This window comes from Rhinatrema bivittatum, chromosome 2 (genome assembly GCF_901001135.1).
Source record: "Rhinatrema bivittatum chromosome 2, aRhiBiv1.1, whole genome shotgun sequence".
NCBI lineage: Eukaryota > Metazoa > Chordata > Amphibia > Gymnophiona > Rhinatrematidae > Rhinatrema > Rhinatrema bivittatum.
Window position 1 is genome coordinate 293499458 of NC_042616.1, and position 15729 is coordinate 293515186.

Consider the following 15729-nt stretch of genomic DNA (forward strand, 5'->3'; position numbering starts at 1 on the left):
TTCCAATGGTTACTTTGTATGCCTGCTAATAGTGCAGTGGCAGACAGATGCATGGTTGCATGCCATGCCAAGAAGTATCGCAACACTTCTGATGTTGTCAAACATTTTTTTCCATTAGGGTGAAGCCATTCTTTCCCTTTTTTATAACATCCAATTGTCACCCATTTCTGTAATTCCTCACCACTAGGTTGTTCATGGAGTATGTCAAGTGGCATGGGATATGGAGTATGCATTAATTCTGAGCTAAACCGTGTTTGCATAGTCATTAGTTTCACAGTAAGCACTTCTGTAGCAGCTTTATCTGCTAGGTCATTTCCTTGTGCCTCAAAACTCATGTGTCCAGTATGTGCTGGCGTCCATACTATTTAACTGAAGCTTCTCTTTTACCTTGTGTAGTGTTAATTACTACTGGGGTTAATTCAGTTAAATGTTTTTTACTGGGCTTGCCATCAAAGCCAATAGTGGTGTTTGTTTCAATGGATCTTTTTACAGCGCTTGGTTTAACACAAATAACAGATGATGTAGCGCCTGTATCAATCAAAAATTGCATTGGAACCTGCTGAGGACCTACTAATAATTGAATAAATGGCTCTGAATTATGTAAGAATACAGTATCTCCCTGGATCATTCCTCTATTCCCTGCAGTCTGTCAATAATTACCTTGGTCCCACACAGGGAATTGTGAGGGCTGTTGGCCAGCCTGTAACTGAGCTGGTGCTGATAACGGCGATGTCTGCAATGTTTGGTTAAGCGGCGGCGGTGTCTGTAAAAATGTTTGTTGATCAGGGACTCCTGATCGCCTGCATTCAGTTGCATAGTGTCCAAATGACTGGCAATTCCAGCACTGCACATGAGCTCTTCTATCAGGGGACGGTCTATTCATTATCCCCTGTGCAAAACCTCTTCCTCCCCTTCCCCTTCTCATCCCTCGACCTCGGGGGATATAGGAGGGATATGCTCCCTGATATATTCCTGCATACGGGGTACGCGGAGGACCCTGTATCACATAACAATCCTGTATATCACTGCCTTGTAGGTTTACTGTATCCTGATTTCTTTGTGTTTTCATATTCTTTTTCTCTTCTAAGTCCGCTATCTGTAATGTCATTAATTTGCTAGCCATTTTCTGTTGCTCTTTATTAGAAGTTCTTATCATTTTGCAATGCACTGAGGCGAAATGCATTAAAGTGTTTCTCACCTCTGGCCATGTTTTTGTTGAAAGTGCCACAACATTATTCAAATTAGTCTGCATATTTGCAGGCAAAGTAGCATAGAATAAATGTAAAAATACAGGGATGTTTGGCTGTATATCAGCATCCTGCCCAGTTTGTGCCTTATACATGTCCATACATTTTGTCAAGTGCATTGCAAAATCAGTTAAGCCATCCCACTTGGCTGCAGTGATAGCTGTAAAATCTATGCTTGTAGGATACAGGACATTTAAAGCATTTACCAAATCTATCCTATCTTGGCCTTGGAAAGGAATTCCGTCGGCAATATGGGTGAGAAGCCTTGGACGTGCGCTTACTGCTGAGAGTTGTGGTAAACTAATGCCGGAAGCTGCACATAGCGCCTTAAAATCCCCTATGGCTAAATGTGTTCCGGCCGTATTAGTATCTATTGCCTCGAGCCAGAGCCTTGCTCCTTTATGTATACTAGGCAATTTTTGTATAATCGTACTAATATCTACTGGTGTATATGGTTTATAAGCTGCAATGGGTGGCTGTTGCCCATTATCTCTTAAGAAGATAGGAAATTCTTTCAATTCCACATTATCTTTCTTGTTTCTTACTCCCTTAGCAGGTGGCGAGTTTAAATCTTGTATACATTTTAACCATATGTCTAAACCTTTTTGGATAAATTCCAAATCTTCTGACTCCTTGCAATATTTGTTGACTAATTCCCTTATTTCTGAAAGCTGTGCTTCAGTTACTGGCCCTTCCGGGTGGCAAGGAGTGTTTATATTTGCATTGCCTAATTCTGTCTTAACAGTGGTCCACCATGGAGCCCCATATGAACCTTCCTCATTCGTTTTAATCCTTTCTTTAATCATCTCTGGTGTCAAGGATGACCCTTGAGCCGTTTCTGTTGACCGACTCTGTGGGGTTTCTGATAACACATTAACCCGTAATTGCTGACAGTCCTTGCCATCGGCAGGTGTCAGGTGCACTAATCCCTTAATTTTAAAGTTATCTGTTCCAGGGAAAAGCTCAGCAGCTTCCCGTTCAAATTTAGCTGCTTGTTCTAAGTCCGGATATAAGGGTTTAGGCTTTTGTACAGGACCTTTCAACGGACCATAGCCTGCTGGTATGGGCATTAAAATTTCGTGATCACTGTCTTCCAGCAGGGGACATGTAGTCACATATGGGGGCGGATTTAGGGATTTTGATCCTATCTCACCTATAACCTTATTTTTCTTTTTTATTTCTTTATCAGCTGTATATAAGTCACCTGTCACTGAAAATAAATTCCAGACATGCAGGTGTTTCTTTAGACTATTTTTCTTTTTATTATCTTGTAGGAATGTTAACAATGGCAATAAATAACTAAGTTTCAAAGATCCTTCCATAGGCCAGGAAAAGGAATCTTTAGCAGAGTATTTACCCCATTTGTCATTCGTTTTCTTAATAAGGTCTTTTTCAAATGGAAATAAATTAATTACATGCTGGACAGCCGTACATGTATCATCACTGTTAACATATAATGTACGTACCGTGCTAGGTTTTCCTAATTGTCCTTCTGGGACCCTTTTAGGGGTTGGGTGTGTGTTAATCATTTTAAACTGTCGTTTACTTAGGCTACGCACATATAACTGTATATAGTAACCAAAACAAAATAAGAACACAAAATATATACACGCTAATATCAACCCACACAGTAAATACAAGAAAAACAACAATTGCTGCAGCGTTAAAACCTCAGGCGCCTTTTCTCAAAACTATCACCACGATTTACACAGGACTCCTGGCTTTAATTACCGATCACTCCTGGACCAGTTGATCAAGCTGGGCCCTAGGGGATCACACCAGGAGAACGTAAATCTTCTACTCTTCCCAAGAAATAATCAGAGTTGCTTCCGCAAACATGTGACAAATGCCCGCATTCTCCACCAATTGTTTGTAATAACAACTCTGACTAAGTCTTAAATCACACAATAATATATTTATTATACTGAGTATAAGCAATGGTATACGCAGGAAGCAAAGGTATACTCACAACATGTACATAGCACATCTATGGTCTGGAACATTTGCTTAATTTTTTTCTTTTTGCAAACTCTTTTTATATACATTTTCAATAAGCTAATTGATAACTACTATTTACTCCAAACCACAAGATTTCAGTTAACCTTGCTGCAAATACAGCTGTTCTTTGTTCCCGTTTGATCTTATCTTACTTCATATGTACAAACTTTCTTCACAGATACCCTTTTCAGATCTGTTATCTTCACAGATACCCTTTCTCAGACCTGTCATCTTCTTATCTTATGCTCATCCTGTGACTTCACTTGTTGACGTTTCACCTGGATTCTGCTAATGTGTGTGTTACTAGGCCATAGTTCATATGTTGCTTTGCAAAACTAGGCCATAGTTCACCATAGCTTCTTCTTCTTTCTTCAGAGCCTTAATTCATTTTGAGGCCTCTGGTATTTTTTCCTTCAGGATATTCTACAAGGTGGTTCAATTAAGGCTTCTTTTAGTTGACGTAAGCTTGCCAGTTCGTTTCCTTCCCATTGGAAGGGTTGAGATTCTGCCTCTTTACCCCGCAGTTTGTCGTACAGGGGTTGGGCAATAACTGCATAGTTAGCAATCCACAGCCTACAGTATCCTGCAGCTCCAAGGAACGCCCGGAGCTCTTTCTTGCAAGTGGGTACAGGTTGATCTCTTATAGAACTGGTGCGAGAAATTCCCAGACATCGGGTTCCTCCACGTATTTGGAAGCCTAAGTACTCTACTTCCAATTCACAGATTTGCGCTTTCTTTTTACTTGCACGATACCCTTTTGAGTACAACGTCTTTAGCAGCTGAAGAGTGGATACCGCACATTCGAGGTACGTCTCTCGAAACAACAGAAGGTCATCCACGTATTGTATGACTGGCCCATACTTTACTTGATACATCTTTAAATCTTTTGCCAGTTGCTCACCGAACAGTGTAGGTGAGTGCCTAAACCCTTGAGGCAACCTAGTCCATGTGTACTGCTGCTTTACTCCAGTATCTGCATCTTCCCATGTGAAAGCAAAAATCTTTTGACATTCCTCCGCCACCGGGACGGAGAAGAAGGCATCTTTGAGATCAATGACACTGTACCACTTTGATGCAGGAGAGACTTGAGCCAGGATTGAGTACGGATTTGGGACGAGGGCTACTAGATCTGCTACTTGACTATTCACTTTTCTTAAGTCTTGTACTGGTCGATAGTCATTTGATCCAGGCTTCTTTACTGGCAACAGAGGGGTGTTCCAAGCAGATCGGATTCGCCGGAGAATGCCCAAATCATACAATCTTTGCAGGTGTATCTGAATTCCTTGTCTGGCCATATAAGGAATGGGGTATTGAGATTGATTTATCACCTGTGCATTCTGTTTCATCTCGATCCAAATAGGGGTAGCGTTGATGGCTATTCCTCCTGGGTTTTGTTCAGCCCATACTTTAGGTATACTGTCCATTAGCTGTCTGCGCTTTTCGTTGAGGACGGTGTTTTCTCCATATCGGTGCGTAGTAGTATGTTCGACTGTGGGGAGATGTAATCTCCATTCTTCTTGGAGTGGACAGATGAGAGAGACTGGGTTATCAGCGAAGGATGCTCTTATTTCTCCTGTCGATTCGAATTGTAAGTTGGCTCTTAACTTACAAAGAAGGTCTCTCCCTATAAGGGGAACTGGGCATCCCGGGACGTAGAGAAACTGATGAGATACTAATTGTCCTCCCACTCGAACTTGTCGTTTCTGAAGAAAGGGAGCGATAAGTGGCTTTCCAGAGGCCCCTACAATAGAAATGTTTTTCGAAGTGGGCGTGGTAATAGCGGTAGTCATGACTGATCTTTGTGCCCCGGTATCTAACAACCCCTTAAATGTCTCAGTTCCTACTGTGATTTCTACTAAGGGATCGGATGGAAGAATTCCCTTCTCTAGTCATGCTTCACTACTGTCTTCGCTAGAGGTTTCTCCTACAGTCATCTGCCATTCAGCTTCCTTTGGTTTGGACGGAGTATATCCTTCCTGCTTCATTTGCAGGGACTCTGGGCATTCAGACTTCCAGTGTCCTTCTTGTCTACAGAATGCACATTGATTGGCTCCCAACGGCATCCTTCCACCCCTAAACGATCCTCCTCTACTAGCTCGTCCTCTGGGCGGTCCCCTCGAGGGTGACCTGCCCCTTCCTCTCGGCCCAGGATATCCCTGATAGTGCCTGGCCGAGTTTCCGAAATTCGTTTCTTCCAGCGCTGCGGCTAACAAACTAACACTTTCTCTTAACTTTCTACTTTCTTTCTTTTCTTTCTTGTCTCCGTCCGGCTCTCGGTTTACATAAACTCTGTCAGCCATGGCTTTTAACTGGCTAATAGTCATTCCCTCAAATCCTTCTGATTTCTGTAGCTTCCGGCGGATATCGGGACAGGATTGTCCGACAAAGCTCATCACTATGACGGACTGACTCTTGGGGTCCTCTGGGTCGAACGGACTGTATTGCCGATATGCATCCATCAATCTCTCCAAAAAGATTCCAGGAGTTTCGTCTTTTCCTTGCACCACGTCGTGGATCTTTCCCATATTCATGACTTTCTGCTTTCCTTTCTTTAAAGCTCCGAGAAAAGCGACTTGGTATGCAGCAATGCGGGCTCGCCCTGCAGCCGTCTGGAAATCCCAGTTGGGATCGGCGACAGGGGCAAGCTCTCTCACTACTTCATCTGGATTACCGTCTGACCCGGCTCCCAGCCGGGCTGCTTCTTCCATGTTTAATTGTATTTGTCGGCGTTCTTCGGTGGTAAAAAGGATGGAGGCGAGATGTCGAATGTCAGCCCAGTTGGGGTTATGGGCTGCAAAAATTCCTCGTAAAAAATCTAGCATCTGATCTGGATTATCAGCGTAAGAGGGGCCGAGCTGTTTCCAGTTAAAAAGATCGCTGGAAGTGAAAGGTATGTAAGTAAACAACTTTATAGTTTGCGTAGTATTATACTCGTTTTCTTCAGTAGGGACCACGGGAACTACGGTGGTTGTTTCTCTAATTGGTAGTTGTAAACTTGCGGCTTGGGTTTTACTGCGAGTGCCGCCGGACATGGACGACTCGCCGCCGTCTTCAACTTTTGCCGCCGCCGCTTCCGCTTCAAGCCGTACTTCGGGAATCGGCATTATTTCATGATCGACTTGGGCAGCGGCGGGAGCTGGGGGATCTGATGGCGCATTATACGATTGAGGGCAGCTAGGGGCATAGGGTGGCGGCAGAAGATCTTCTGCGTCAGGCAGTACTGCAGGCGGCAGGGGTTTAATTTTTTTTTCTTGAGTCCGTGTGTTCCCTTGCACTACAAACATGGCCGCCGCAGATGACGCATGGTCCTTTATTCCTAAGATGGCCGCCCTTCCCTTTCTTTTCCGGTTTGAGGACTTCCGGTCACCCATTTTGTTTACTTGCGCCACCATTACGAGGGCGGCTCCCTCCACTAACTTCTTTGCCCACTTCGGAGGATTCTCAATAACTGCAATCCAAGCAGTTATGTATGGCTTATCCTCAGGGCAACCCGGATTCTCTTCTTTCTCAACTATTTTCAGGACCCTTGTGGCCGTTTGGAAATTGAAAGTTCCTTCCGGAGGCCAATTTACACACAAACCGGGCCACCTATGGGTGCATCGCTGAACCATTCCGGGCTTCGTACATTTACGTTTATCGAACACTTCACTATAGTGTTCCGTCATAACTTTTAGTGGAGTTGAATAGCCCCCTCCCATTAGGATAGAATTCACAGACAAAGGAGGGAAGGGAAGACGGATAGGTAAGGGGTCCGTATCCGTCAGACACAAAAGGGTCACAATTGCCCCGACTAGAACGCGGTCGCCCGGTCTAGAACTGCGAGGCCATTCACTCTCTTTCACACAACAAGAAACCTATTCCCACTATCGTACGCGTTACTTCTTTTTTCCTCTTTTTATGCGCGTGGCTTTCGGAATGCAATTCCTACCAAACCACCGCTTGGGGTGTGATCAAAGCCCCCTCGGTCCCCTCACGGATGGACCGGTTATTTGCTACTCTTTTAGCTATTCTTCACTTTTCCCATCATTCCCATAATACTCGCCTGCAGGGTTCTTCCGATCGTCACGAAAGCCTTCTTCCCAGATCACCAGCCCAGAGGTCTCAGAAGAATTTCTGTGGAACGGTCCCCTCAGAAACCTGATCGCTGAACTCAGCGGTGGCCACTCACCAGGTGCGTCTGGGGGATCGCTCCGCCACCAAACTACCGGACCCACTGGGGGGCTAAAATAGCGTCCCCGGTACCTCCTGGCTGGCTCGCCAAATGTAACCGTCTCTTTTTAGTCAGTAAGGAGGTCCAGACAACTGATCCGTAAAGATAGACTTTTATTGCCAGCAAGATGCAGCTAAGACAAAGGCTCAGTACAACTGCATGCCACGCCCCCTCCGGAGCAAACTTTTATGCACTTTACAACTCTTATCTTTCACACATGCGTTCTGGTTTTTGCTGAACAAACATTTCACAAATTGCTGAACAAGCATTAGCTAGCGTGGTCCTCTAGTAGGTGTAGCTTAAGATCAGACTATTGTTTCGTCATTTAATTGACGTGTTAGACATTTTACATTGTCATTCGTATTAATACAATACAAAGTATTATTCCAAAATGGAGTTACGTTACGTTACGCTAAGAATTAGTGCGTCACTGCGTCACTACGCATTACGTATCATTTGCGTTGCAAATATTAGTGTGTTCAAGATGGCTGTGCGTTTCACTGCTGGCATGATTAGTCGGAGGATGTTCAGTTGCTCTTTCGTACTTCAGGGGGTCCCGAAATTGAACCTCTTCAGGAACAGCAGCACAACGACAGAATGTGTGTGTCAGAGTGTTGTGTAGAGGAATCTTTCTGTGTCACAGAGAGAAATCCACACACACACATTGGGGTAGATATTTGAAAGCTAATAATTTTTCTAAGTTAGCCAGACACATAACCAGATATTCAGTGGCCATCATATAGCTTTGAATATCTGGCCCTTTGTATCTGAGTATGTGTGTGGGTATTTTTTTCTCTGATATAGAAAGGCATCCATACACACACACCCAGACTGTGTACTGGGTGTCTTTGTGTCAGACAGAAAGACTCCCATACACTTTCTCAAATACAAAGTGGGTGTTTGAAAGAGTATGTGGGAATGTTTTGTCTGAGAGACTGTGAGTTATCTGACACTGGCTGGCACTGTGTTGTCTCATTACTTGGCAACTGGTTCAAGAGCTGATTGGTTGGCAAGAGACTTTAATAGATTATGAATCCAGGATATATATGTATGAGATGTAATCAAATTGGGGGGGGGGGCACAGCTGATTGCATGGATGGAAGGGGGCCTACAGATGTATATTTCTCACCCTTGGTCTTGGGTGTGCTCCATTACTTAGTCATTTAGGAAAAAATGTGAAATACATGTTGAAAATATTTTGCTTTAGTTCTGTCAGGCTCCAGGTCACATGATGTACCTCTGAAGGGTCAGTTTGTCATGCTTTTTGGGAACTATTGAAAGACACACTGCATGGAAAGCACAAGGAAGTCAGCCCATGGGCTGGTTTTTGCCAAAAATTCCCACACACTATTTTTCTGCAATCTGCCCCTGCCTACAGATGTTTGGAAAGACCCCGAAACCATGAAATATAGGCAACACAACAGTTTCACAAGCCAAGGTATGCAAGGTCTCCTTTTAGGTCTTCATATAATTCCATTATGGCTGGAGTGCTCAAGTGGTACCTCTTGCTCATGGACTCCTCTGTAATAGCCAGTAATGTGGAGTGGGCCTTGCTTGGCCTCCTGCGTGGCAATCCTTGAACTGGGCCCTGCTGCCCCACCTGTTCCTGCTCTGCCCCCAGTGCTGGGCCTTCCCTAAGTGGCATTTCTGCCTCCCTTCCCTCTTGGCGCTGAATAGCTGCCTGAACCATCCAGTGTGCCAACACCACTAAATAGCTGCCTCATTGTGACTCCTGGAAGCCTAGGCTTTTTTATTGGTGCTGCAGGTCTCTGTAGATATGTCTGGAGAGATAAAAAGAAAATGCGATATTATCGTTTTTCCGTGTTATTTTGTCTAAAAGTAAAATAACGCAAATTGAAAACATGTAATTATTTTTTGCATTAATTCTTTCCACAATGAGCGTTAACACAAGCAATGAAAGGGGACCATCATTTGCATAAAATTGGCTTTTGTGATGTTTTAACTTGTATACCTAACACGCAAATATCGCGCAATAATGCCATATCACACTATAGTAAACCTCTCTATAAGGCTGAGGATTTGGGACCTCGACTGCTCAAGTGCGTAAACGCCAACTTTCAAGCAAATGCCGCCCCTGGTCCATTGCTTTGCGGCTCGTCAAGTTGGGCGCAATACTTTTTTTTTCTTTAACCCTCCACCCAGTCCCTTTTAAACAAGAACAACAACAATAATAAAAAAAAAAAAAAAGCCTCTTCCAACCTTCAGCGGCACTCATCGAGGTTGAGGCACGGAAGGGAGGGCTTCTGATGTGAGGGGGGCGCGTGGCTCCCGCCTCCGAGGGAGAACGAGTGAGCACGCGCGGCGAAACCCCAGCTTCCAGCACTGAAGAACTCCCACGTTTCCCCCCCACCCCCCCCCCCTTCACGTGCTCTACGGGAGCTGCGGCGCGCGGTTACTGACCGGAGTTTTGTCCCGCGCAAGGTGAAAACGAGAGGAGCTGGAGGTCTGGCGCGCGCGTCGCAGCTGCCGCTTTTCTTTCTTTTTTTTTTTTTGCAGTGTCCGGCGCGGAGAGGTGGAGAACGAATATTAATAATAATCCTCCTGTTTCTCCTCCTCCCGGTCTTGGTATTCAGTTATCACTTTCTTTCGCTTCTGGCGTCGGCTCGGGGGGCCGGTCACTGAGAGGAGGACGTTGCGCTGGGACCCACATTGTGCACCCCCGTCACCCTCCCCCAGCGGTGCGGGAGGTGATTTTATTTTTTTCAGTTTTAAGTTTTTCTCATTTTAAATTCTTAAATCGGAGGACGTTGAAGAAATAAGAGCATTTCGGGCTCGACTCCCCCGGGGCAAGGGTGTCTTCGGTCTGCCTTTCTCGCCGTCCGGGTATGGAGGTGTCTGGGGAGCCGGGACCGCTGCTCGATCAGCTCCAGCGGCAGCTGCTGCAGCCCCACAAGGACGTTTCGCGCCGGCTGCAGCTGGGCCACGAACTGCTCGCCCTCCTGTCTCGGGCCGGACCCGAGCTGGGGCCGCTGCACGAACCGCAGCGCCTGGAGGCGACCCTGGACGAGCTGACGGGCTGGCTCAGCTCTAGTAACTACAAGGTGAGAGAGCCCCACGTTTTGACATTGCAAAGTTTTCTTGTGCTTTTGGAAGTTGTGAGAAACTTTTCCCTCTTAATTGATTCTGTGTTATCCCCTATTATTTCTTTTTGAAGTTGTGTTCGGGAGGTGTGGTGATGAGCTTTTGAGAGAGCTCCATATTTTGTAAATCATGTAGCTATTTGTTTTGTGACTGGTTAATTTTCTCACCCCCCTCTCCCCCTAAAAGAACCACAATCAAAACCTTTAGATCACAGTGAAGAATAAGTGCTGTACAGTTGCTTGTGAAAACTTGTTTCCACTGCATAGTTTAACATTTAGTTCAGGGTGAACTGCACTTTCTGTGAAACTAGTGTTTTCCGATTCAGTAGCAGAGGTTCTAAACATCCTGTCTGTTGGTGTTTTAGTAAATATAGTTGAAGTAACCATACTAATTCTGGCGAAAACTGTATGTACTTTGTAGGTTATGATGTACTTTTATAAGACCGGTGTTTCTCTATTAAAGCATATTGTATGCCACAAAAAAATTCAATATTAAATAAAAAGATATTCACAACTTTTAAATAGTATACATAACAAATAGAGATTCTCTTTTTTAAGCATTTATATTTTTGTTACAAGGTAAAATAATGGATGCTATTAAGAATAGAATTACTGAGCATATAGGTAAATAAGGCACAGTGGGTAATGGCCAGCATGGATTTAGCAAAGAGAAGTCTTCATTTACTAATCTAAATTTCTCTTAAAGTGTAAATAATCCCATGTCTCTCTCTTTTATTTTCCTGAGGGACTTTATAAAATGCCATCTGAAAATCCCAGTGCAGTACAAGTCAGCTAAGCCTTAACCATATGATACCAGGCGAAGTCTTACTGTGGGTTGGTAAATAGTAAAAACATGGGAAACACATTAGTACTAAATGGTCAGTTAGGAATGATTTGGAAGGAAATGGAAAATAAAATTGAGAAAATCATAGTGGCTCTTTAAAACTCCAAAGTGTGACTGTTATCCCTTGCGTGTTGTGTATAGTTCTGGTGCCTCATCTCTCAAATTATATAGTAGAACTAGAAAAGGTTCAGAGAAGGGCAACAAAAATCATAAAGGAGATGGAATAGATCTGTTATGAAAAAAGATTTGTTTTTGTTTGTTAAAATGTATTAGTTGCTTCAACTGAAGCACAAGGTGATGTACAAAGCTGCATCCATAATTTGCTAGAACATCAACATTGCACATACTGCACTATTAAAGTCCATGACAATGGTGCATTTCCTCAAGCCAAAAATGACTTTTCCATAAATTTTTCTCCCATGTCATTGAAATTTCTGAGAAAAATAAAATAACCCAAAGCAGGGGTCCTTATTAAGTTAGGGCTCTTCAGCGTGAAGAAGAGACAACTGAGAGGAGATACAAGTTTATAAAATGAGTGGTGCAGAACAAGTTACCCTTTTAAACAGTAGTAGGACTAAGATGGTGTTTCCTAACCTTCTCCTGGAGGCATATTTATTCAGTCTGATTTTCAGGATTGCCACAATGAATATGCATGAGAGAAGATTTGCATTTATTGGAGACCCAGGGTATACAAAACTCTCTCTCATGCATATTCATTATGGACATCCTGAAAACCCATCTGGCTAGGTGTGCCTCTAAGAATGGATTGGGAAACACTGAACTAAGGGATGCTCCATGAAAATAACTGGCAGTAGATTTAAAATAAATTTTAAGAAACTATCATTTCAGTCAGCACACAATTATGCTGTGTAATTTGTTTCTGGAAGATGTGGTCAAGATTAATATAAAACAGTGTTTTATAAAAGGTTTGGTCAAGTTTCTTGGGGACAGATCCATTGAAAATTATTAGGCAGGTAGACTTGAGGGATCACAATCTACTACTCTGGGAATAAACAACAAAAATGGACTTCCCCCAAAGTCTGTTGGATACCTGGTTTGGCTCATGTTGAGAGAGAGGATACTGGGCTCATTGGATGATGGGTCTGACTCAGCATGGCACACTTTTTTATTTTCTAATGCTCTAATCCTCCCGCTCCTATTCCTGCTGCTGGCACCACTTTGCTGCAGCTACTGCAGCTTTTGGATTTGTGTGGTGCTTGGTGAGATTGGGCCTCATGGTGCTTGTTCTTGTTGTATAAGATAAGCGCTGATAAGCCATGCGGATCCTGAAGTTGCAGTACCTGTAGTTAGTGTTGGGAGCAGGGGAAGGAGAATGGAATGGGAGATTGATGAAAGTGGCAAAGAGGAATTGAGAGAGTACTGGGACAACGGTATTTATATCATATATCAGTGTTTACAGTGAAATATACTATAATAAGGGCTCCCATTTCTCAGTTTTATCAGAAAACACCCCTCTTCCCCTACATATAAGAAATTTGAAATCTGTGTATAACAATGCCAGTCTTGCTATAAGGGATTGTAGCTCATATTTTGGCATAAAATTTATTATTCACCTTTTTCTTGGTGCTTAGAATTAACCTCCTTTTATAGTTCCTTTAAATTATTTTTTGAGAATTTATTATTTGTTTGGGCTGGAAAATGTATGAAGTTTAAGCACCAGAGCCAGGGGCAATGCAGTTCGTAGACTAATTTTTGTATGTGCAGTTTATAAGCAATTTTATAAGCAATTTGTATTTTTTTTTGTTTCTGTTTTTTTGCCATGATTTACTGTCTCCTTTCACCCAACCTTACACTCTCCTTTCTTCCCCTGCAACTCTTCTTTTGCAGTTTCAGTGGGGGTGCCTTCCCCTATCTCAGGGTCAGACTCCAGCGATGGCTTTTCCATGTGGGCATGGTGACAGGTTACAGGCCTCAAAATGTTTTCATCATGATTTCAATCTCTATATAGTGTCCTAGAATAGGATACTTTACAAAAAATTTATAGGTACAATGACTTTCTGCCTCAAGTTTACAATTTGAGTACTTAAATCAGTTGGAAGTAAAGTATATTTATTTCCTAAAGCTTTTTTTTCCTGTATATGGGGGGGGGGGTAAAGCTTAGTAAATATGGCCCAAAGTCAAGTGACAGTGGCAGAAACAGGATTTGAAACAAAATCTCCTGCTTTTCGATCCATTATTCTGGTGTTTCTCAAGCTGGTATTCAGGATATCTGCAGTGACTATGTATGAGAGAAGTTTATATGATCTGCTTACATTGTGCAGATCTAAGTCATGCATATTTGTGATGGATATCCTGAAAACCAGACTGGTTAGGGGGTAATCCATTACCAGCTTGAAAACGTTGAATTGTTTCAAACACGAGGCTGCCTTTTTTTCAGAACCCAAGAAAACCTGTATTTAAAAAAAAATTTGCAGAAGGTCAGCTGATGATACAATGGGGAAGATGAGGACTACAGAATCTGTATATATGTATTTGGATTTAATTTATGTTTTATCGTTGGTAGCTCAAGGTGAGTTACATGTAGGTGCATTAAATATTTGTCCACAGAAAGTTTATAAAGTAAGGTCCTGATTTACTAAGGCATTTTTCCAATTCTGTGTTTGGGAGAAAAAGCTTGGTAAATGATGTGATTTACCCAGGGTCACAAGAAGCATCAGTGGAATCTGAACTCTGGCTTATGCTGCTATAAGCACTAGGTCAGTCCTGCACTACACATCTGTATAGTACTTTTCATTCAAATTGAATCTCTGTGTTTCACAGATATAGTATTTAAGAACTTACATAGCCTGTGGTATAGAAAGTCAAACTACTGATTTTGGTATTTGAATTGCATGACAATTTCTGAAGGAAAGAAACAGTCAACATTTGGGTAAGGTCGCACATAGTCAAGTAGGAGTCATGCTTTGAACTTTCCAATCCCAGGAGTCTTTCTGTTGCTGTGGTATTAAATCAGAACACTCCTCACTTTAAAAAGAATGTACAACTACAATCATCAGAAGAATTAAACATTTGCTGTGATAAAAAGTTTTATATAGAACCAACCACGCCAGATCTGAACAACACACCTGTTTAAGACTCCTTCTCTGATTCATCAGTCTTCTTTAAACCATGCATAACTCGGACTTTTTGCACATCAACAAGGTCTATGAACCCACATATCACATTCTAGGCTACCCCTTTAATTATTCAAGATATTTATTCACGTTTTAAACATTCCCTATATTTATCCACGTCCTGTTGACGAGTTATTATTATTATTGTATATGTAATATCTAATTTATATTATTTATATTTATGTTATATGTTATATGCTACTCATATGTTAAGAAACGCTGTTTAATGTAACGCCCTATTGCGACAGTTTTGTTCTATGTAAACCGACCTGATTCGATACCTGTATTGAGAACGTCGGTATATAAAAATCCGAAATAAATAAATAAATAAATAGTATGCAGGGTTGGTTCAGTAGCAGTGCTGTGCAGTGTCATGTTGGGCTCCAAGGAGCTGCTCCAGTTGCAGAGGAGGTATCTTTATTTATTTGTTTAGATGTTTTATATACCGTCGTTCCAGAATAAGATCGCAACGGTTTACAAAATCAGCTTTCATAATCTTGGTGAACAATCACATTCTGTGCCAGCATTCATAGTCTAGGTCAACACGACAGCAGATTTATAGACTACTTCAAATTCATACATTTTCAAAGTCGACATTACAGCAAATGCAGATTCTAGTTCTACTGCCTATACACTGTACATCATTCATTAATTATTGTTCACTTCACTACCATTATCTCTGGTACTGACGTTGAATTTTCAGTATATTGGTATTTTATGTTAAATCGTATGTTTTTCTAAAGAGCCATGTTTTTGGTTTACATTTGAAATTCTTTCTCTCTGTTAACTGGTGTAATGACTCTGGAAGGGAGTTCCACAACCTTGGGGCCTGCTGTGGAAAACATTTGGTTTCTTATTTGCGTTAGGTGTGTGTTCCAAGTAGAAGGCACCTTTGTTTTGTGATCTTAAGAGTTCTCAGTGGTGAGCAATGTCGGAAGTGTCACTCCTAATAAGCATGGGTTAGTATTTGGTGGACCAAAGAGCTATTATAGTGTGGGTATACATGACTAGGCATGTAGTCAGGCCAATCCCAATAAATCAGCGGGGAAAATGGGTGGTCAATTTTGAGCGCCCGCTTTTCTAATGTGCCCCCCAGCTGCCTCTCCTGGGTGAGCGATCAAATATTTAAATGAGGGATCGCGCTGCCAAGGAGGCGCTAGGGACAAATGTGTGCCCCTAGCACTTCCTCAGCAGC

General features: G+C 42.5%; 1 protein-coding gene across 17 annotated transcripts in view; it reads left to right on the top strand.

Annotated features, from left to right (window-relative positions):
• Positions 1-9916: 9916 nt before the first annotated feature.
• The window catches only part of CLASP2 (cytoplasmic linker associated protein 2), a 963528-nt gene continuing 957715 nt past the window's right edge, over positions 9917-15729 (top strand). For 8 of the 17 annotated variants that reach the window (XM_029589629.1, XM_029589641.1, XM_029589634.1 and 5 more), the window contains exon 1: positions 9918-10517. In XM_029589629.1, coding sequence (XP_029445489.1) covers positions 10302-10517 — 216 coding nt within the window. In that variant the 5' untranslated portion in view covers positions 9918-10301. Of the gene's footprint in view, positions 10518-15729 lie in introns of all 17 variants that reach the window. The other 9 variants (XM_029589622.1, XM_029589627.1, XM_029589623.1 and 6 more) reach the window with 3 other exon arrangements.